Source organism: Nicotiana tomentosiformis, chromosome 4 (genome assembly GCF_000390325.3).
Source record: "Nicotiana tomentosiformis chromosome 4, ASM39032v3, whole genome shotgun sequence".
In the NCBI taxonomy this organism is placed as follows: Eukaryota; Viridiplantae; Streptophyta; class Magnoliopsida; order Solanales; family Solanaceae; genus Nicotiana; species Nicotiana tomentosiformis.
This window is the reverse complement of record NC_090815.1, coordinates 53,991,561-54,015,454: the sequence shown is the minus strand read 5'-3', so window position 1 is coordinate 54,015,454 and position 23,894 is coordinate 53,991,561. Positions and strand designations below refer to the sequence as shown.

The 23,894-nt window shown below is 39.5% G+C and overlaps 3 protein-coding genes across 3 annotated transcripts; 1 reads left to right on the top strand and 2 right to left on the bottom strand.

Annotated features, from left to right (window-relative positions):
- Nucleotides 1-1,243: 1,243 nt before the first annotated feature.
- Nucleotides 1,244-1,672, bottom strand: LOC138909705 (uncharacterized). Its single transcript, XM_070200917.1, has one exon. The coding sequence runs from the start codon at nucleotides 1,670-1,672 to the stop codon at nucleotides 1,244-1,246; it is 429 nt and encodes a 142-aa protein (XP_070057018.1).
- Nucleotides 1,673-17,912: 16,240 nt separating this feature from the next.
- On the top strand, nucleotides 17,913-20,591 carry LOC138909704 (serine/threonine-protein phosphatase 7 long form homolog). Its single transcript, XM_070200916.1, has 4 exons — nucleotides 17,913-18,698; nucleotides 18,783-18,968; nucleotides 20,235-20,324; nucleotides 20,409-20,591. The coding sequence occupies exons 1-4, from the start codon at nucleotides 17,913-17,915 to the stop codon at nucleotides 20,589-20,591; spliced, it is 1,245 nt and encodes a 414-aa protein (XP_070057017.1).
- Nucleotides 20,592-22,754: 2,163 nt separating this feature from the next.
- Nucleotides 22,755-23,555, bottom strand: LOC138909703 (uncharacterized). Its single transcript, XM_070200915.1, has 2 exons — nucleotides 23,102-23,555; nucleotides 22,755-22,825 (listed from the first exon to the last, which is right to left on the bottom strand). Exons 1-2 carry the CDS (start codon nucleotides 23,553-23,555, stop codon nucleotides 22,755-22,757), a joined length of 525 nt encoding a protein of 174 aa, XP_070057016.1.
- Nucleotides 23,556-23,894: the final 339 nt, after the last annotated feature.

Here is a 23,894-nt window from a genome sequence, read left to right as displayed (position 1 = left end):
ACCTTAAATAATCATAAAAAAGTCGAACCAAAGCTTCCCTCTGCTTACAAGCACCCTTAAATACATCACAACACCATAGAGAGTCTTTTCTTCACTTACGCTAACCTTTGAGGCTAGGTTAAGGTAAAACCACCTTGGATTCAACTTGGAACCCTGGAGAACTGTTAGGTAAGTGTTGAGAGAGTTTAGGAACTATCCTTGGTCGAAAATGACCAAAAATGAGCCGTCCAACCCCTTCAAAATGTTCAAGGGTCGTCCACCGCCTAAGTGGGTGCCATTGGGAGCTTATTGCGCGGTCTCACGAAAACGTGAATATCTCTCTACTCAAATATCGTATCAACAAAAGACTTAATGTGTTAGAAACTAGACTCATAAATATTTAATTTTGTAGGTGGATCATCCCGTAATTCCAAGTATATTGGGAGAAAATCACATCTACATTTGACCAAATGTCCAGCACATTTATGAATGTAACTTGTGATGACATTTGCCAACTTTTGTTCCACAACTCGCTTGACTTGAAAATGTAATAAACTATCATACGACTAAAATAACTCATAACATAACCTCCTTATCATGTTAAGCACCCTAGTATCACCCCAAAAGTACATGTTATAATATTCCCAACTTGTCGACATTCGCTGAAACTTATTTTCTTCAAGTTGTTTTGCTTCTAAGCCTTTTAACCCTCTTGGTACTTGTTATCCATGATATTAAAGATTTGTAACCTCCAAGGTAACGTGATTAACTTACTTTATGTACTTTCAAAAACGATCTCATTTCTGAACTTACATCAATTGACGTACGACGTACTCTCACGTACGAAAACATGGGGTGTAACACCTGCCCACACTCTGGCAGGACAAATGGCAATCACTCTGAATGTGACCTCTAATACTGCACTCGTAGAATATGGGTTGGTTCATGTAGTAGACCCCTAAATGCATCTTCCCACACCTAGGGGATGGGGGCCTCTACTACTGCTGGAATCTCCCACCAAGCCGACCCTGCTGGTAGGATCCCCCATGCCCTGACTGGCCCTGAAATAGCTCCACTGTTGCTGACCAAGCCTTGATGGCGGTGCACTGGATGAAGACTGAGCAAAGGACCGGGATGGCCCGGATGACCCTTCCATAAATACTAACCTTCCACCACTACCACCACTGGAACAACCACCAAAGTTGCCCGCTGACTCGACCTCATTGCTACCCTCTCACTCCATTCTATTCTTCAATTTGTGAATCTATGTGTCTTTAGCAAATGCCACCATCTTCCCATAGTTCATATCAGAATTCAAGGATGCTATAGCGGCCTCATTAATAATCAAGGGGCTGAGGCCCTGCACAAACCGGTGTACTCTAGCCTCCATAATAGACAACATGTAGATGTCATACTTGGACAGGCATGCGAACCTCATGTGGTAATCCCACACACCCATGCTACCCTGTTTCAGGCTCTCAAACTCGACAGCATGGGCTGCCTTAGTCTCGGCGGGCAAGAAATGATCAATAAAGGCGTCGACAAACTCACTCCACATTGCCAGAGGGCTCCCCGCCTCACGGGACTCCTCCCACAGCTCAAAACAACAATATGCCACCTCTTTCAGGCGGTAGGAGGCTAACTCTATTGCTTCCATCTCAGTAGCATGGATAACTCGGAGGGTTATGTACATCTCATCAATAAAGTCCTGGGGTTCCTCCTTAGGATTAGTACCCGAGAACAGTAGAGGATCCAACTAAAGAAACTTGTTCATCCTGGAACTAGCAGAATCCCCTTGTTGGTTGGAAGAAGTAGGTACAACATTCAATCTCTAGGCCTGGGAAGCTACTATCTAAGCCAACATTTGTATGGCTCCCCTAAGGTCCCCATCAGAAACACTATAACCGAAAGTTGAGGCTGGAGGTGGAACTGGAATATCAGTTGTAGGAGGAATCATTGCACCCTCAGTAGGTGTAGAAATTAGTAAATTCTGAGCAAGAGTGGTAGAATCAGGCGGTGTTGTTGTTGGAGGAATATCCTTACCTCTTGAGTGCTCACCCGCATCATCAGGTATAGAATCAACTGCCACTCCTGGGGTGGAATTGGCTCCTTGGCCAGTTCTTGCCTTCTTCTTAGGCACCATATACTAAAAATTAGAACAATGCAAGAGTTAAAGGATGAACAGTCTTACAATTAGCTCTATCGCACGATCTAGAACATCAAAGAAGGGTGATATTCCTAAATTCCCAAGTAGCCTCCTAATTATAGATGTGGTCGATAACACACCGATAAGAAGAACTCTACTAGACACGGCTCCGAGACATCCAAGGACATTTAAAACCTTAGGCTCTGATACCAAGCTTATCACGCCCCGACCTTAGGGAGCACGACCGGTGCTCAACTGAGGTATCCTAGTCAAGCAAGCCTACTCGATGCCTTCAGCCTGACCTTACCTGTGGATAAGGTAAAGATGAATATCATGAATTAGACAATAAGAGGATGACATGTATGACACCAATTTTGTTACCAAATCAAAATATAACTCACACTATGTCTACGGAGCCTCTAATTGATACAAAAGAGTAATATGATGGTGCTGGCAATAAGGCCCCGACAATACCTCAGATCATAATACATAAGGAACAAAAGACACAAGACACCGATACGAAGTGGGGCTCACCAAGTTGGTTGAGAAGAGGGTGTACCGCTATCACTGATTGATGCCGCCTGCTGTAGAACCACCTGCATCTATTAAAGGTGCGTCTCCCTCGACAAAAGCAATGTTAGTGCATATGGAATAGTACTAGTATGTAAAACTAAACACCCTCTCAGTCAACCGAGTAACAGTATAAGGAGAAAAAACTTGTGATGAATGAGAGCCTCAAACAATATTAAAGCGTCAAGTTAAGAGAAAGATAAATCTTCAAGTAAATATCACTATTTTTAAGTTGGGAGATCTTTAGTACTGATACACCACCGTGCTTTTAACATAGAGTCAGATCTTGGCCTGATCGGCAAAGCCGTAACACCCCAAGACATCCAATCAAAACACCACCATATGCACGGCATGGCATCTGATCTTGGCCCGATCGGCTAAGCCGTCTCACTACAATGCCGTGTGGGTCGACATAACTTACCATTAGGAATCATCTCATACCAATTAAGGAGAATAATCTCAATGCATCAATCTCATCCCAATTAAGGGGAATAATCTCAACACATCAGTACGAGGATTTATCCCTCAATCACTCCTATACCGGCACGTGTAGTTTCAGGGTTCGGTCCTTCTAACCTACCATTCCTCGGTGTCTAACGATACTGCCAAAACATTTATTATATAAAGGAGTTAAAACTCATTTCATAAATGAGTTAAAACTCATTTCGTACTCTTTCACACATACTTTCATTTCATTGGCACTATGGGCCACACGTGAAATTTTCATTTTTGGCACGATGGTCAAATTTTTATATCTCATACTCACTTCTTTCGCTGTCAAGCATCATATCAACAATAATAGCATTTGTAATCAAGACTTTAAATATGTATATGAACAATATAATTCTTAAACAAATTGAATTTTCCTTCCAAGAATAAGGCATAATAAATTTTGCATTTGAACCATGAATTGAAGTCATATCATTATGGTACATAAACCATACTAGAATACATTCCCGAAGAAGAGCATAATATAATAGGATCAAGTGAAACATATTTTGAACATATAATTTTCAACACAATGCTTATTTGGAATAACTGAATATATTAGGAATGACTCGAAACATGGGAATTACGAACTTGGGCCAATCATACTTGAATCTTACGAGAACATCCTCGAATTCGACTCTACAAGAGAAGTATAGCCAACATACCTCGCTTGAACTTTCCTTAAACTACTACAATATTTCAAAAATCCTAGCGACTTTAATTTATTAGAGACGTGACAAAATTGAACCATAATTAGGAAGAGATTCATGGGTTCAGCTCACCTATGCTTTTCATCAAGCATTAGGTGTGCAAATTTGACTACAAGGCTTCTCATAAGATTTCTTTCACCTCACAACCTATATCAACCAACAATTCATCTTGGGTAATTCCACCACCTCCAAGACCTCTCTATCGAAACATGCATGCCAAATCTTATACTCCCGACCCACTTGGGGAGCACGATTGGTGCTCAACTGAGGTATCCCAGTCAAGCAAGCCTACTCGATGCCTTCAACCCGACCTTACCCATGGATAAGGTGAAGATGAATATCATGACTTAGATAATAAGAGGATGACATGTACGACACCAATTTCGTTACCATGAGTTACCTTATTACAAATTCCAAAAATACATTACACATTCATAGTTTTAGAAGTGGAAACATGTTTTACAAGGACAACATTTTAAGTTTGACTTATCCAAATCAAAATACAACCCACACAGTGTCTAAGGAGCCTCTAATTGATACAAAATGAGTAATATGATGGTGTCGGCAACAAGTCCCCGGGTATACCTCAAAACACTATACATAAGGAACAAAATACACAAGACCCTAATATGAAGTGGGGCGCACCAAGTCGGTTGAGAAGTGAGTGTACCGCTATCACTGATCGATGCCGCCTGCTGTGGAACCACCTGCATCCATTAAAGATGCAGTGCCCCGGGCAAAAGGAATGTTAGTACATGTAAAATAGTACTAGTATGTAATACTAAACACCCTTTTAATGAATCGAGTAATAGTACAAGGAGAAAGAAACATAGAATCAATGAGAGCCTCAAACAATATTAAAGCGTCAAGTTAAGAGAAAGATAAATCTTCAAGTAAATATCAATATTTTAAGTTGGGAGATCTTTAGTACGGATACACCACCGAGCATTTAACACGGAGTCCGATCTCAGCCCGATCGGCTAAGCCGTCTCACCCCAAGACATCCAATCACAACACCACTATGTGCACAGCATGGTGTCCGATCTGGCCCGATTGTCTAAGCCGTCTCACCACAATGTCATGTGGGTCGACATCACTTTATGCTAACAATTATCTCATCCCAATTAAGGAGAATAATCTCACCACATCAATCTCATCCGAATTCACGGGAATAATCTCAACACATCAGTACGGGGATTTACTCCTCGATCACTCCTACACTGGAACGTGTAGTTTCGGGGTTAGGTACTTTTAACCTACCCTTCCTCGGTGACTAACGATACTCCCAAAACATTTATTATATAAAGGAGTTAAAACTCATTTCATATTCTTTCACACATCCTTTCATTTCATTGGAACTATGGGCCATAAGTGAAATTTTCATTCTTGGCACGACGGCCACATTTTTATATTTCATACTCACTTCTTTAGATTTCAAGCGTCATCATAGATTATCACCAATAAGAGCATTCGTAATCAAGACTTTAAATATGTATATGAGCAATAGATGTCTTAAACACATTGAGTTTTCCTTCAAAGAATAAGGCATAATAAATCTTGCATTTGAAACATGAATTGAATTCATAGCATTATGATACATAAACCATATTGGAATACATTCCCGAAGGAGAGCATAATGTGATTGGAGCAATTGAAACACATTTTGAGCATATAATTTTCAATACAATGCTTATTTGGAATAATTGAATATATTACGAATGAATCAGAACATGGGAATTACGGACTTGGGCCAATCATACTTGGATCTTACGAGAACATCCTTGAATTCGACTCTACAAGAGAAGTATAGCAAACATACCTCGCTTGAACTTTCTTTAAACTACTACAACATTTCAAAAATCCTAGCGACTTTAATTTATTAGAGACATGACAAAATTGAACCATAATTAGGAAGATATTCATGGGTTCAGCTCACATATACATTTTATCAAGCATTAGGTGTGCAAATTTGACTACAAGGTCTTCTCATAAGATTTCTTTCACCTCATAGTCATATCAACCAACAATTCATCTCGGTTAATTCCACGGCCACCAAGACACCTTTATCAAAACAAACATGCATGGATGATGTAGGACAAGAATTTACCCGGATAGGTGATGGCATAGTGAGTGATTCCCTTGAATCGTCAAGATTGGGACAAGGATTTATGATCAAAATATTTGGGGATTCCTCATCCCTCTCTAATGCACTTCCCTTTCTCTAAAACAGCCATTTTAACCAGCCAAAATAACCTCCAAAGTCGTTTTATAAAAATGGGGCCGGTTAAAATTTTCTCAAACTTAAGCCTCTGAATCAGGTCTGCGGTCACAGACCGGACCGCAAAAGAGATATGCAGTCCGCAAAGTGGACCGCAAAAATGGTCCCAAAATCTTGGTTGGTCGGGTTAGGTCTGCGACTAACATGCCGCAAAAACTCCCCTGAAATTTTCTCATGTTCAATCTATGATGGAAATGTGGCCCGCGAAATGATTATACAGTCGCATAATGGACAGCAAAATGACCTCCACAAATTGGCTTTGTTTTTGTTACACTCTGCGGTAGATCTACGGTCCGCGGAATAGTTCTTCGGCCGCATAATGGACGACCGAAATTTCATGTTCTGCAAAAGTTATTCTTCAACTCCCTAATGCATTGCATTACCCAAAAAGTGTGTACACGTTAGCCTACCTCGGTACCACTAAACCCCGAGTTCTAGGTAAAATTTTACGGGGCCTTACATATGCAAAGGGCTATTGATACTTGATTTTTGTTTTGATATGTTGTATTATTATATGATGTAGATGTGTTGGTGGATCCTTTAGTTGTCATTTGTGGAATGAAAGGGATTCTGATATCTTGTTGATGAGTGTAGACTCATAAAGATTTATTGATTGTATAGTGGTGGTGACCATAGTAGGTTCATGGAAAGAAGTCATTTTCAGGCTAAGCAAGTGGGTTATCTCCTGTAAGAATGTTTGAGGTTGTATGGTTTTTATGAGGCTCCTACGAAGAGTTTTTCTTTTATCCACTGGAATGTATATATTACAATTTGAGTTCGGATTGCTTGAGGAATTTGGCACGACCACCACAAGGATGAATATATATTGGCAGATGATTTGGACTGTGTTATGACTAGTGTTACATGAGCTTATGAGTAATTCAACTGAATGACAGTACGAGGCCATGTAAGTTAGTAAGGAGGTGTATTATGGGCTATCAAATGATGTGCTTTGTGGCTTAAAGCCATGTGGGGATTCTAGCCTCGATGATCGGGTCATATGGGCATGCGTTGTCATAGTTTCTGGACTAAGGCATATTGGTGGATTAGTTATGACATGAAATGGATGACTTCGAGGATTATTTGAGCAAGGGATTTGCTAGATGCGTGTTGCACTATACTTTATGGGTATATGGAGATCTTAGAATGATTCATGTTTGATATTAGTTGTGGACGTAGTGTGCAAATAGAAAGGATTAACTCGATTACTTAAGGATGAGGTTGCTTCTTAAAATATCTGTGTGCTAATGGAGCACAAGTGATTATGCATGTATTAGTTATACATCAGAGATTACAAAAGAGTGAATGACTATCGGGAAGGTTTTAATAGGTTCGAGGTTCATATGTGGTATATAAGGATTCCCGAATTTATGCATGGCTAAGACATGATATTTACATTAGATGGTTTTGATACTTGCAGTTTTTCTATATCGTTATTGATTCTACATTGCAGTATTAGATAGATAAAAGAAAGAACTTCGGATTCATAGAAGTTCTTTCCAGAGCAGGCATTTTGGCTTGAGGTACTTTTGGGTGCATGAGAGGAAATAAAGTAGCTTATGGGTCTTAAAATCACGTGGCTTCAGGTTAGAATAATTTGGGATGTGTTTTGATTGTGGTCCCTACTGTACTGGTAAAGAGAAGTATTATCTTGAAGGCAAGTCAAGAGGAATCTGAAGAAGTTGGGTTAGTATAACTACGACTTGGGTCAGCATAGTGGTGGAAATAATCGGTTCCTTTGGTATGGTAAGGCTTTACAGGTGTTTTGTGGTAATACTTTTAGGTTTTGCAGTCTGCATGACTTGGTTGATTTAAAGGGATTTAGTTCTGATGGCTTGGTTATGTGCAAATGAGTTTTGAAGAGTTCACGATGGTTTTGACCATGACCTGAGGTTGATGTCTTCTACCGATATGGGAAGTTTGTAGCGCATCGTGATGTTCTCCTGAATTGAGATAAGTTGAAGGGTTATGGTCGATGGATCGCTTATTCTACTTGTGATTCGGAATTGATAACATGGTTCCTATATTATCATATTATAGAATGATAGGGGCAATGAAACTTGAGGCATTGGAATTAAAAAGGGCAAGGTTGCAGTTCAGTTTTGAAAGGAAGGTCATGTGTTCTAAACAGCCTGAGAGATTAAAGATGTTTGAGATAATGATGGCACTATCTTGTATTGCTTGAGAAGGTGTATGTTGTAGAAGATACATTTTGTATTGATTTGTGAATGCTTGGCGAGTACTACAGAATCGCCTGGTTGATAACCGTCAATGTCCAGGCTTTCTACTTGATGTGAAAGATTTATGGAAGTAGTTATCACGATGCGATTGTGTATGCATGACGTGGCCATGATCTAAGTAGGAAAGTTAGAGGCCAGGTATGGAGTTTCTTGTATTCTCGAAGTTTAGAGATTTTATTTCCGATAGGTAGACTATCTCTCGAGGTACAAGCTGGGAAAGTGTGCTCAGGATTTGACAACTGATGGTATATGTCATGGATAAGGTCACTATGGATTTTTAGATGGCTATTTACATATTTTAGAATGTTTTGAGTAGGTTTGGGGCCTATTGGTAGGCCTAACGAGAATGTGTATCCTACATAGGATTTGATTTGCTTACTCAGCATAGCATTTGTTATGGTGTGTCGTCGGGTGAAATTGATCTTCTACATGCCCTGATCTATTTCATGTGTTACGCTCTTATGCTATAATGGGTCGTGAGACGACTAGATTATTCACATGGAAGTTGTTGCCTTGTTTAGGCCTTGTGGTGATATATGAGCGAGATGACTCTTGAGTTGTTGAATTGTTTATTGTACTTTAGTCGTTCCCGCCTTTTGTAGAGTACCACACCATCTGCCCCCCCATGTTTATGTTTATGCACTTTACGTGCTTGTTATTGATACACATGTGTATGTTGAGTATGAGAATTTTAGCTCGAGGGGTATTTCCTTATGGATTGTTATGTTCGGATCGGGTTATGCACCACAATGGAGTTATGACTAGATAGGATTCCTTGCACTTATTCTGTGTGTCTTGTTTCTCCCTGGTGGGATGGGTTCATGGCATGATGATTTTGTTGTTGTATCTATTGAACTTGTTGGATAGCTCTCTTATGTGGTTCTGTTTCCATTATTGGTAATATTCAACTTGTTTCTTGTTGAGCGCACATGCTACATTGTATGAGGTTCTAGGTTGGATTAGGTGTAGCATGTCGGTCGAGCAGCTTATATTGGGTGAGACAAGGTTATTGGACCAAGAATTTGTGCAATCAGATTCGGATAAGGTATGTTTGGAAGGAAAATGTCATTAGTCAACTCATAATTTGTCAATGGTTCTTGTTGAGCGAGAGGACTCTACGACCTGTTGATTTGGTGGGTTGATATGAGTTTCGGCACATTTCTTTCATCATTAGCAGCGTTGCAAAAATATGGAACAAGGTTTTTATATGATGTTAGGTATATTACTGGTATAGGATTTGGTAATGAGTAGCTATTGTGGTCAAAAGATATTATTATGAGTACATGAGTTATGCTGTACACCGTGAGGTTATATCTTTGCAGTATATTTATTGCACTATACAGCTTGTTGAGATTAACAAAATGCATATATAAAAGAATCGGATCTTAGGGAGACTTTCGAATGTTGGAAATTTGTTTTAAGGATTGTAAGCTAAGGTTGAAGGAAGAACCTTCATTCATGATTGTGTTAATGGGTTTATATTGATTCAGGTAACGTGAGATCATCCATGGGTATGTACACGATGAAATTATTCAGTGAATTGATTACTTTGGAATGACTTTTGGCACGATCGAGGATGAAGGTATGTTTAAGTTGGGAAAAATGTAGACCCGACAGTTGTTTGAGCTTTGGTATTCCTTTTGGCAGTTTGAGACTTTGTGTAGCTTCATAATCCCACAATGAGATTCAACTAAATTCTTCACAAGCTCATGCAACACAAGCCATAATATACCATAAATCATCTGCTAAGCTCGCAATCATCCTCGTGACAGTCAGGTCAACTTTCTCAACCAAACCAAACTAAATTCGCAACACATATAACCCACTAGTAGAAAAGAAACCATTAACACAACATTATAAGGATCACACATCCGTAGATTACCCCACAGGTGATAGCCCACCTGCTTATCCACAAACTGACATCTCTCTATACCCTTTCATAGCCACAACTACTATGCAATCACTTAATCTTCCAGAGTCTGAACTCATCAACAAGACATGAGAATCTACTTCGTTCCACAGATGAAATAACATAAAAAAAAATCCCTTAAAATCCTCAGAACTCCTAACTGTATAACACATCCACAAAAATCGAGCATCCAATAGTCCTTTTCACATCTCAAGCAAACTCTTCTCTTCACATTCAAACCATCTAAACACATCCCGCAGTCACATCATACTCATCATATAGCCATCCAACCACTCACCCAGCCACCAGTCCCTCTCATAGGGACACCACCGGACATAGAAATCCCAAAGAACATACTTACACAACTGAAATCACCGTGCCCAAGTTGCGGTCAAAACCCGGCCTCAAGTCCTCCAGATTGGCCCATCACCAAAACACAAAAGACATATCTCGCACTTCATCAATGGGACCACAAGTTGTTGATGCATGATTAATACCAAGTGCTCACATACGCATATGATTGAGTGGAAGGAATTCAAAGATATACGCTTCAAGCTGAATGAATGTCGCACGATAAGGAAAAAAATACGGGAAGTTTATCCTAGATGTCATGTATCCTCTCGAAGATAGGTATGGACATCATCATACCGATCCGCAAGACTCTACTAGACATTTGCTCATGACTCGTAGAACCTATGAACCTAGGGCTCTGATACAAACTTGTCACGACCCAAAATCCAAATAGTCGTGATGGCACCTAACCCAACTCCCTAGGTAAACCAATTAACAACAATCCAATGTAAATGAGATTTATTGGAAAAATAAATGATGAAATAACAGAACTTTTATACAACTTCCCAAGGACTAGTAGTACAAATCATGAGCTTCTAAGATCTAGATTTTATAAATCTTGTGAAATAAATACATCATCTGTTCGAAATATACATAAACAGATTTATAAATCTAAAGCTACCAAGAACAAGAGGCAGCTATAATCGGAACGCATGTATATCTCCAATGCCAGCTCCTACCATACGCAGTAACATTAGCTCCAAAATCTGCACGCAAGGTGCAGAAGTGTAGTATGAGTATAACTGACCACATGTACTCAATAAGTAACAAACCTAACCTTAGGTTGAAAACAGTGACGAGCTTGGACAATGGTCAGAGTCCAACACAAATAGCCAAGAACGAATAGTAACAATATAATAAAAGCAGTACAAGTAATAACTCAAAGATATGATGCTCAACTCGTTCACAATTACGGAAAATAGGCATGCTTTTCATGTATAACAGTAAACCCAGATCTTTCACCGGAATCACCAAAATATGAGTATATCAGAAAACTACGATTTTTCCCAAAAACTTTCAACAACAGATAAGATATTTCATTCTCAGATAGTATGAGAAAAGTGCATATCTATGCCTAGATGTCAATATGCATGTGAAGTCATGAATGTCACAATACCGCTTAGCATGAGGAAATTCATCTCTATGCTTACATGCTAACTATGCATGTCAAATATAATGAATCACAGTGATAAACTCATGTACTCACACTTTCAAAGTACTCAACCTCACTGTCTCACCCGCAATCACTGAGTTCAATCACTCGGTAAACTCAATCACTCGATACAATCAATCACTAGGCACTCGGTACATGCAATCACTTAGCACTCGGTACATGCACTCACTGTTGGTATGTCAGACTCTAGAGTGGTGGATACTGCCCAAGCGCTAATATAAAGCCCACATGGTCTGCTGCGGCGTGAAGCCTGATCCCATAAATAATAATAAAGCCTATAAGGCCTGCTACGGCATGCAACCCGATCCATATAATAATAATATATATAAAGCCAATATGGCCTGCTGCGGCGTGCAGCCCGATACACAATATCCCTCACAACATGACTCTCAAGCCCCAACTCAGTCATCAATCTCTCTAGTCTCTCTGGCTCACAAATCTCATGCCAATCAGCCCAAACAATGATAACATGATGTGACAACAAATGATCACAAAGACTGAGATATGATATCCAAATGAATGAATATGACTGAGTATGTAATTACAATTTAAGCAAATAACTTTACAGTAGAGACGACCTCAGTGGGTCCCAACAAAATAAGCATATTGCCTAAATATGATTTCTAACATGATTCACAGTTCATATAATCAAACAAGTAGGGAAAACATGGAGGTAACAAGATATAATAGCAAAACAAGTCCGGGCACAGTCTAATAGCCAACTAAAATCATGATTTCCCCTGTCCACGCCCACACGCTCGTCACCTAGCATTTGCGTCACCTCAATACATCTCTTATAACACAGGTTCCAGGGTTAAATACCATCAAATCCAAGTTTAGATAAGTTACATACCTCGAACAAGACGAATCCAATATCGAGCAAGCAAAACAATACTCTAAAAATGCCATCCCACGCGTACCGACCTCCAAACGGCTCAAAACTAGACAAAAGCAACTCAAGAACATAAAACAATGCCAAAGGAAGCAAACCCAATAGATAAAGGTCGAATTTTTAATCAAATATCCCAAAGTCAACCAAAAAGTCAAACTCGGGCCCACACATCGGAACCCGACAAAACTCATAAAATTTGACAACTCATTCAATTATGAGTCCAATCATACTAATTTCACTCAAATCCGACTCTGAATCGGTTATCAAAACTCGAAAATTCACTTTAGGAAAGTTTAGACAAACCCCCCCCCCCCCCCCCCCAATCTTTCTTTTGAAATCATCAATCAAATGCCGAAACAAAGATGGAACCATGAAATAAAATCAATACTGAGTACAAAATACTTACCCCATTCCATGTGATAAAAATTGCCTCAAAAATTGCCTCAATCCGAGCTCCATAGCTCAAAATATGCCAAAATGTCTGAAACCTCCGAAAAAAGAGTACTTATAATCACTGGACGAATTTATGAATCGCGATCGCGAAAAAGAAAATACAATGCCCTGAAATACTCTACGCGTTCGCGATCCTCCGCATACAAATGCGATGCCCACATATGCCAACTCTCTGCGAACGCGAAATGAACCACGCGAACGGGGAAGAGAAATCATCAGCTCCCAGCTCCCAGCTCCCCGTCTCAACGCTATCCGATCGCGGTTCTTCCTTCGTGAACGCGGTGCTCTAGTTCCCCTTAACTATGCGAATGTGGTCTATACCTCGCGAATGCGAAGCAGAAAATCCTAGCTCCAGACTTTACCTTACGCGATCGCGTCTTCATCTTCGCGATCGCGAAGAACAATTGAGGCATTAGACACCAGGAGAAACTAGCAATGAAGAAACAAGCAATGAAAATTTGAAGAAAAATGGTCTGAAATCAATCCAAAACATGCTCGAGCCGTCTCGGGACCCTCTCCTAACATACCAACAAGTCCCATAACATCACACAGACCTACTTGAAGCCTCAAATCACATATAACACAATCCGAACCCGATATCATCAATATCAATTCACGGTCAAACTTATAAATATTCTAAACCTTCAAATTACCAACTTTTGCCAAATAGTGATGAAACCTTCTAAAAATATCGAAATGCAGATCTGAGCATACGCTCAAGTCCAAAATAACCATCCGGACCTAACGAAATCATCAAAACTCTGATCCGAGGTCAAATACTCAAAAGTCAAACTTGACAAACTCATTTAACTTAAAGCTTCAAACGTGAAATTCATTCTTCCAAACTAAATCCGAATCATCCGAAAATCAAACTCGGTGATACACAAGAGTCATAATATATCATACGGAGCTACTCATGCCCTCAAACTACCGAGGGAAGTGCAAATGCTCAAAACGACCGGTCGGATCATTACATATAATCGGCCGGGTACGGCACCTATTGTGCAACCACTGATCAGTTGGGTTTTACCGAGATCCACGTGGCTGGGTACGATTCTACCGGACCTTATGATGGCCGGGTATGTTTTTACCGAGTCTATTAAGGTGGGGTACGATATGATGATGATTTTTTCCAAAGAGGCGTAGTTTTTTAAAGATATATGCGCATATATATATATATATATATATATATATATATATATATATATATATATATCAGTCGCCCTCAGAAGCATTCAGATGTTATAGTCCTGATAGACAGGTAGACGAAGCTCCCCCACCATAGTAGGCTGCCCAGTTCAACGGTTATTGGCGAGATCCTTTCTTCGGACTTGCCGTGGTCTTGGTTTGTATTTTTTATATTATGGGTATGTCCGAGCCCTGTTCCAGCAATGTTACAACACTTATGTTCCTTTAGAGGCTCATAGACAGGTGTCGTCTCATGTATAGTTTTTGATAGCCCTGTCGGCTGGTTTTTGTTGTATAGTCTATCATGGCAGCCTTGTCGGCTCGTACCTTATATATAGCTTCATGACAGCCTTGTCGGCCCATGTTATATATGTTCATGTCAATATCTGTCATTGTTGGTTGTTTATGATTCATGTCTACTATTTATGTTGATCTCGTCGGCCCTTATAGTTAATAAAAAAGGTTAGATAAAATGTATGTTGGTGCTCGGCAGGTTTGGCCCGGGTGCCAGTCATGGCCCTCCAGTTTGGGTCGTGACATCATAATGCATAATGTGAAGCTACTCAAGGTCCCAAACCCCGAACAAAGTGCTGAAACTCAAAACGACCGGTCAGGTCGTTATAGATGCAAAATTCAACGGTGAAGTTTTTACATAAAAAATTATAAGTTTTCACAAAGGGATATTATCAATCTCTAAAACTGAGACATAGATTTTATCAACTAATTATTATTTTGAAACATCCAACTTATCAAAAGATAGTATCCACAAAAGAATCTCACCTTTTGAAAAATCAAAACCACAAATAATATACATTACTCATAATAATAATATCAAGATTAACATTGTAAGTTAATTTAATGGGTTAGAGAATTTATTTATATAGTCGGTATAAAAATACTTATATTTACTTTGTCCATTGAATACATACAAAATGTACTATCATAAGAAGTTAAAACTACACAATTTCCATAATCAAGATAAATTTAATATAATCTTTTGCTACAAGCATTCCGATGGCGTGTTTGATTTTTATCTTAGATTGTGATCTTAAACTTTAAAACTTATAATAATCAATGATTTAATCTTTTGTGTATAAGCTAAAACTCTATACACTAATTTATTTACTATATAAGTAAATGGGCAAACACATAAATATATAATCTATTTAATTTTTTATTAAAGTAATTAAACAATGATGCATAGTAAATATTAGTAAATACTATATCTAAACTCATGATTAATAGTATATATTTCAACAAGCTTTTCTATATCTACTAAATTTAGGATAACTGAAGTTCACAAGGCGTCAACTTCTTTTTCCTCTTGCTAACTCGTATTAATCACTCTCCAATTTTTTCTATTTCACACATACTTTTTCTTTTTCTATATATACTAAATCCTGAATAAGCCAAATTCACACTAATTTTTTTTCAGTAGTATTTTTCGAATTAATTAATTAAATACAATAAACTGATTGGGGAGAGTGATTAATACGAGTTAGCAAGAGGAAAAAGAAATTGACTCCTTGTCCTTGTGAACTTCAGTTATCCTAAATGCTATTAATCACTCTCCACAATTTTCCTTACATCCTCTTTTTGACACTCATCCATGCTGATGTAAATGTTGATGTCTCTGCAGTTATTAATACAGGCGTAGAACTCGGAGTTCAAGAAGAGGTGCAAAAATTAAGGTGGAGTACGTGTAACTACAGGCTTTGTCCCTATTACCGAAATTAGAAAAGGATTGTACTTTATATCACTTGGAAAAAAAGGTACACCAGTATATATAGTAAGCACTAGCAAACCGTATTTTAGCTACGCAATACGCAGACTCTGAACCATTTAATGAATTTGATTTAGTGCCTGAAAGGAAGAATTCATTAATAGCAAGTACATAAGAACATATTAATTTCTCCTATCCGACTTTAATAGTTTGTTTAGATGGTTGTTATCTAATGTATTGTACTGTTATTTCAAATAATGTTTATTTTGATTGTTACTTAAATATTAGAATATCGTATCGTTAAATCCGTTGCTATATAACAATGAAAAGTGACAATTTTATGTAAGTGATAATTAATAAGGACCAATTTTATGTTAGTGACAATTTTATGTAAGGACAAAAATACATGACAGTTAAGGTATAGCGCCCTTTAAAAGGGCGCTATATATGAAATTGATTAGACGTGCAGGTATAGCGCAGTTTATTAAGGCGCTATATGTATAGCGTCTTAATAAACGACGTTATATCCCTTTAAATATCCGTCCCTTCCCTTTTTCCCGTTACAGAAGCAAAACAACCCCTCCCCCCATTTTTAGATCAAACCAGTGGTCCCCCCTCCCCCCATTAACGACCCAAAAAAACTCGAGTGGACCCCACCCGTCCCACAAAAAGTAAAGATTATTGGTCACACATCCTAACTAAGCCTTCTCTTGTTGTGGGTTGCTCGTTTCGGATTCAAATCTTCAACTTTCCAAAAAACATAAATCGAGGTATTCTGATTTAGTTTTTGTTGAAACTCGTATAAAAAATGCATATTAGTTGTTTTAAATGTGTTCTATGATATTTTGTATTTTTTTTTTTTGCGATTAAACTGGTATGTTATTTTTATCCGGACTAAGACATTAGTGTGCTAAAAAAATATGTAAAAATTGAGAAATCATTATTATTTGTTTAAAAAAATGTTAATAAGTTACTTTTTACTATTGTATATGTATTTTCATGAATGTTTTCTGATTAAATATATTTGTTGTTTTTATCTGGTTTATATTATTTATTTTCTTAAAGACTAATAATATAGTGCCCTTTTAGCGTAGTAAAATGTAGTGCCTTTTAGCGTAGTATCCCTGTAGTTATTGAAATTAATCATTTAAGTATCTCTTATACCCAAAAATACGTCAAAATAGCTGATAGATCAAACACAAATCTGTCCAATTCTAGTCAACGATTGTAAGAAAATAACATGAGAAAACAACAATATTTTCCGGATATCTTGGTGCTACTGGGCCTCAAATATCGAGCACGGAACCCATTTGTGAATATTTAATAATTAAATCTTGTATAATTATAAAAATTAATTATTTAATTTTATTATAGTAAAAAATAAGTAAGTAACAAAAAAACGTATAAAATAAAACATGTAAAATAATAAAACTATATATAAATTAATAAAACTAACACATACAAGAATTTAGGATATCTTGGTGCTATTGGGCCTCAAATATCGAGCCTGGAACCCATATGTGAATACTTAATAATTAAATATTATATAATTATAAAAATTAAGTATTTTATTTACAAACAAACATATAAAATAATAAAACTAATATGTAAAATAATAAAACTAACACATACAAGAATTCAGGATATCTTGGTGCTACTGGGCCTCAAATATCGAGCCTGGAACCCATATGTGAATACTTAATAATTAAATCTTGTATAATTATAAAAATTAATTATTTACTTTACAAACAAACATATAAAATTATAAAACTAACATGTAATTAATGTTGTTTAATTTACAGTAGACGACATGGAGGTTCCGCCTATGCATCCCGAACCTTCGAGCGATGAGCTACTGTTGTTACAGGGCGATCATAGGTCCTCCCACATATGGGAGGGAGAGTTATTGGCCCAGACTCTTCGCGTCAGAAGAGTGGACGACATGTGGGACTTTCTGAAGGGCAAAGTTCTCCATCCCCGTGTAGTCAGACGCCTACAGGATACGGACTTCTATAGGATTTTGGAGATCGGGCGGCTGCAGCTCGATAGGTCTTTGATCACGGCCCTGATAGACTGGTGGCGACTAGAGACGCACACATTCCACTTGCCCATTGGCGAGGCCACCATCACACTGCGGGACGTGGAAGTTATATATGGGCTGCCCGTTGATGGACACCCTGTTGCTTTGCCGCAGGCCATGAGAGAGCTGACAGGTGGGCAGTACCTGGACGTGCTACAGCAGATCACTGGTTGCCGGCCACAGGAGGAGACTACACTGGCCAGGGCCAGTCGTCTACAACTGACGACTATCCGAGACCATTTGGAGGTATTGCACACTGACATCACAGGCGATACAACGGAGGTGCATATTCACCGGTACACGAGGTTTCTGCTGCTCCTTATGTTTGGAGGGGTCTTGTTCTCGAACACTTCGGGGAACCTAGTCAGCTTGACATTTCTTCATCATCTTGAGCGGCTAGATGATTTACCCCAATACAGCTGGGGTGCTGCTGTTCTCGCCTACTTGTACAGGCAGATGTGCCGGCCGACCATGGGCACCCAGCGTGACGTTGCTGGATTTTTGCCGCTGCTACAAGTTAAAACATATTCAAATACTCTATTCATTATAACATACCCAGTAAAAATATATCTTAAATTTTACGTTCACTTTGTATGTTAGGTTTGGGCCTGGGAGAGGTTCATGCAGTTGCAGCCACCTCTACCACTATTAGCTCCGGGTGTACCACCTCTGTTTCTCCCTCTAGCTAGGAGGTGGGTTCTCCGGTGGGGATATGGACGAGAGTACAAGGCTCGGCATAATCTCCCTTTGTGCAGGGATTTGTTGGATTTGCTGGAGGGCGCACAGGTAAATGTATACCTAAGTTTACTTGGCCTGACTTCACAAGTGTTGAGTATACTCACATTTTCTGTTGTTACTTAATAGTTCATCTGGACGCCATACAGCGACGCGCTGATAGCTGGCTTGCCCGATTATTGGTCGGCCGGTCGACTTATTTGAAGCTCTTCCGTCTCGTTGATGTGCCTTGATATTGTGGAGCATCATGCCACCGAGCGAGTACTTCGCCAGTTTGGTCGTCCGCAGCTTGTACCGCCACCGCCCACCTAGCAGACAACACATTTCTAGTGGGATGATCGTTCCAGGGTGGACCAGGCATATGTGGCATGGCTAGAGGCACAGAATCGATACTTGGGACCGGCGACTTGACCTGATTCCCCCTCCTCACCGCGCCGGACGGATAATGAGCATGATTATATGGGCTGGTACCGCGGCGTTACCCGACTTTTCGTCGGGAATCCCATTCATCGCACTGGCAGTCGGTACGTTACATACGCCGGGAGGCACGAGACACTAGTATGTTATTTGGTATTCTTACTTATAACTGTAACCTAGCGTTCCGTAATTTATATTTTACATGTTGTGCAAGTTATTGGCCTACATTTATTCCACCAGTTGGGACTGCAGATGTAGCAGCATGCCGGCGAGGGAGCGGCCACTTTGCACGAGTATGGCCGGCAGGTTACAGAGGTGGTTACCCGGACACTGCGGCGAGCCCGAGAGGATGGGCGCTTAGGACACGACCCTGCTTATGTTGCGCCAGAGCAGTACCATCGAGGTAGGGCTGTCCCACGAGGTAGGGTTCTCCCACGAGGTAGGGTTGTCCCATGAGGTAGGGCTCTCCCACGGGGTCGTGGGGGCCGGCGAGGAGGTGGTCCCCAGCAAGGGGGCATTGAGGCACCTGTTGAGGATGTTGGAGCTGATCAGCCGGGTGACCTCCATGAGCCAGACTACCATCACAGCAACATGCCATCATACAGCCTTCAGCTTGAGCTCACTCCAGGGACTTCACAGGTGACCCCGTCAGATCCATTGTTGATCACGGGTACGAGCATTACATGAGAGGATTGGGATCAGTACTTTCCAGGCCCATTGACCACAACTGATGATCAAACGACCCGAGATGTGGATAGTGGGTGCCGGCTGAGTTATGGATCCTCATCGAGGTGTGTTGGGGATCTTTCACATGCGCAGGTATGTTTGTATTACTATTAAATTTAAATTTGTTTTTATCTCATTGATTAGCCATAAATATCTTTATTTTTTTTAATTAAGGCTTCATCCTCACCCATCACGGAGGCCACTTTGTGCGATGCTGACCTGGCTGCGACGGATGATTATATTCAGGAGCCCGACGAGACCATGGTAAGACAATTTAAATTTTTGTGACTTAACACGTACATTACTAATATATCCTTTCATATACTGAGCTCACTTATTCTTCTGTAGGTTACTGCTGGACCGACGACCCCTTTTACCGAGTTTGCCAGCACTACTGACGATCATGCTGCAGCGCATCCTGCGATAAAGAAGCAACGTGATGAGGATGATCCTCATAGCGTAGTCGGGTGGGATGGGATGCGCCTCAGGCCAGCGGCTACGTTGAAGCACACAGGTTGTGGGACACATTGACTTTTTTTGGTATTTTATGTAAATAATAGCAATAATTGTTATTGTTTACATTATATGCGCATTATGTTTTTATTTTTCCGGTTTTTTTTTATTTTAATACTACAACACAAATACAAACATAGCAACTTAACATAATTTAAATTCAGTACAACTAATAAAAATACATGACACAGAAAGCATAAAGATAAAATACTACACTAAACATATACATGTCATTGTTTAGTCACTACAGCCTATTATTCTCTGCTCCAACCACTTTAATTTCTCTTTCAGCCTACTTTTTTCTTCTTTCGCCTCTTTTAGTTTCTCCTGCAATCCCGCAATTTCTCGTTTCATTTCAGACTCACGACGTTGGTATTCACAGTTTATATCCCAAATATACTGCAAAGATCGTTTGTAGTATTCTTGTTTAATGGGTTCATCAAGACATACCTCAAAATTGCAATAATTTCTGTCATTGCCTCCAAACCTGTTTACACACATCCAGTATCTGTGCCCAACATGATCATCGGACCAACAATCCTTCACCATACAATGTTTGCCACAATAGCACATTGGTACATAATTGCGTCCAGACATTTGCTAATGCAAAAAAAACCCTGCTTTTATGGAAAGTTTTTCTATTTGTTTTGGCTAAGAGCAGATAATAACTAAAATGCGCTAGTTACTTATAGGCAAGGCAACACACATAACGTAATATTTAACCGCGTTATGCTTTGCATGTTAAAGATTCTTTCGGGTACAATATAGCTTTTGCAGGCATGCAGCTTTTCAGGTCGACAAGACAACACACATAACGTAGTATTTAACCGCGCTATTCTTCGCGTGTTAAAGATTCTTTCGGGTACAATCCAGCTTTTGCAGGCGGGTAACTTTTCAGGTTGACAAGACAATACACATAACGTAGTATTTAACCGTGCTATGCTTCGCATGTTAAAGATTCTTTCGGGTACAATACAGTTTTTGCAGGCAGGCAGCTTTTCAGGTCGACAAGACAACACACATAACGTAGTATTTACCCGCGCTATCCTATTACATACGGGACTAGGACTAATTTTATATATATATATATATATATATATATATATATATATATTCACATAATTATCAAACATCTTTCTCCTCCGACAGTGTAGTTTTCTAATAATTTTAGATTGAAATTCGAAAGACAACGTAATAAGTTTGGTTTTGTAATCCAATACTATTTTTGATAACATGAACCGGAGGGAGAAATTCATTAATTTACTCCACTGATAATGTTAAATATCAATAAGATTTAACAACAATGGAAACATAATTTTATTTGATACATTTTGCAACACAAACAAGTACATACACTTATTACAACCACATTACGGAAACAAAACACTACGTGTATCCTTGATAGTTGGGCACATTAGATGAACTTCCATCAGGAGCTGGATTACCACCGCCACCCAAACCAGCTGAAGGACATTTTCGACGGTCGTGTCCTGTCTGCGAGCATATACCACATTTGCGTGCATAAATGGTATCACCAACATCCATTTAGTTCCGTATACGCGTTCTTCTTTGCACCTGTCGCTGACGCAAAAACTCCTTGTTACACACCATTTTAAATGCTTCCGGCGGCTAATAATGCTCAGCACCCACAGGCTGTAACTGCCCACTATAGGTGTTTAAGTATGCAGCAACACTATATTATTTATCAACGTAGTTGGTTGCCCCTAAACCTGTATGTTGAAAGCACTTGATGGCATGTGACCACGGCATGTGGTAGATGGACCATTTTCCACAAGAGCATAACCTTCTATATTCATTTATGGTGTGTACACTATTCCCCCAGTTTTGATGGATAGCGGTGCGAACTTCAAAAATATTTTGGACGTGATCATACTGTAAAAATGAATGCCAATGTGCTCGCCGCCTGTATTTCTCAAATCTTTTCATTGATAGTGGCATAAATTCAACACCCCTTTCCATCAATGACGTGGCAGCTGTAGCCCTTTCAACAAACCTCTTCGCCATCTACTTGAATGACATTCGCACCATGGCAGTAATAGGGAATCCTCGTACAGACTTCAATAACTCGTTGAAAGACTCTGACACATTTGTAGTCAGAATTCCCCATCTTCTTCCACCATCCGCATGCAAAGTCCACTTTTAATGCTTATGTCGCATCAACTAACGATAGGCTGCCTCGTCTTCCTGCCTGATAGATTCCATGTGCCTCCGGAATTTATGCTCTTGGTGATCTGTTGCAGCCATCCACATTAAATCATGCAAATCCTTGTTGGGATGTGCCTTCTGAAAATTGGCCTTCAGGTGCCTCACACAGTAACGGTGGTAGGCATACGGTTCTTGCCATGCGGGCAAATTCTCTACAGAACTTATAATACCACCATGCCGATCAGATATTAGACAAATACCTGAACGCTGTTTGACAACGTGCTCTTTCAAGTGGTTCAAAAATAGTGTCCACGTCTCTTGGCTTTCATTGGAACAAATAGCAAAAGCTAAAGGAAATATACTTCCATTAGCATCTACTGCAACGGCGATCAACAGCTTATTATCATACTTTCCATAGACATGAGTGTCGTGTATGGATATTACCGGCCGGCAATGTAGAAAACCATCAATTGCTGGTTTAAATGCCCAAAACACGTATTTGAATATATATGCTGGTATTCCCAGACTCCGCTCAATTTTCCATTCAACAACGGTCCTGGGGTTAAAATGTTGCAATGCGTCCATGTACTTAGGTAGAGCTGCAAATGACTTATCCCAGTTACCATAAATAATTTCAAACGCATGTTTGCGCCCGAGAAATGCCTTTCTTTTGGTAATGGTATAATCATATTCCTGGTGGATGGATGTAATGCACTCTTTGATCTTGTATCTTATGGATGCTTCAATGTGTAGAATCAGGACAAGATAAATCAAGTCAACATCCAAGTTGAAGTGATTCCCACTGAATGTGTCCATTTCACAAGTATGGGTGCCAATGTATTTACCCACTTTCCACATACCTATTTTCTTCTTGCTCGCACGCAGCATCCAATGACCACCTGTAAACTATCTACGGTAAACAACCTTGTATACATCCGGAGTTGACTCCTATACCGTCATCTCACGACACTCTTTTACGCTGTACATTTTCGCCGCCCTGCTTAGGCGCGCTTTATCAAGAAAAAGTATGCCCTTTGCCAGCACCGTTGGTCTAGACTCATCCTACATTGCTGTCCGAATTTCGTCAGTATCCCTTGTGAGGGCATCCATATCCGGCATACTTGAAAAATGATCAAGGTAGGGAATCTCCCTTGA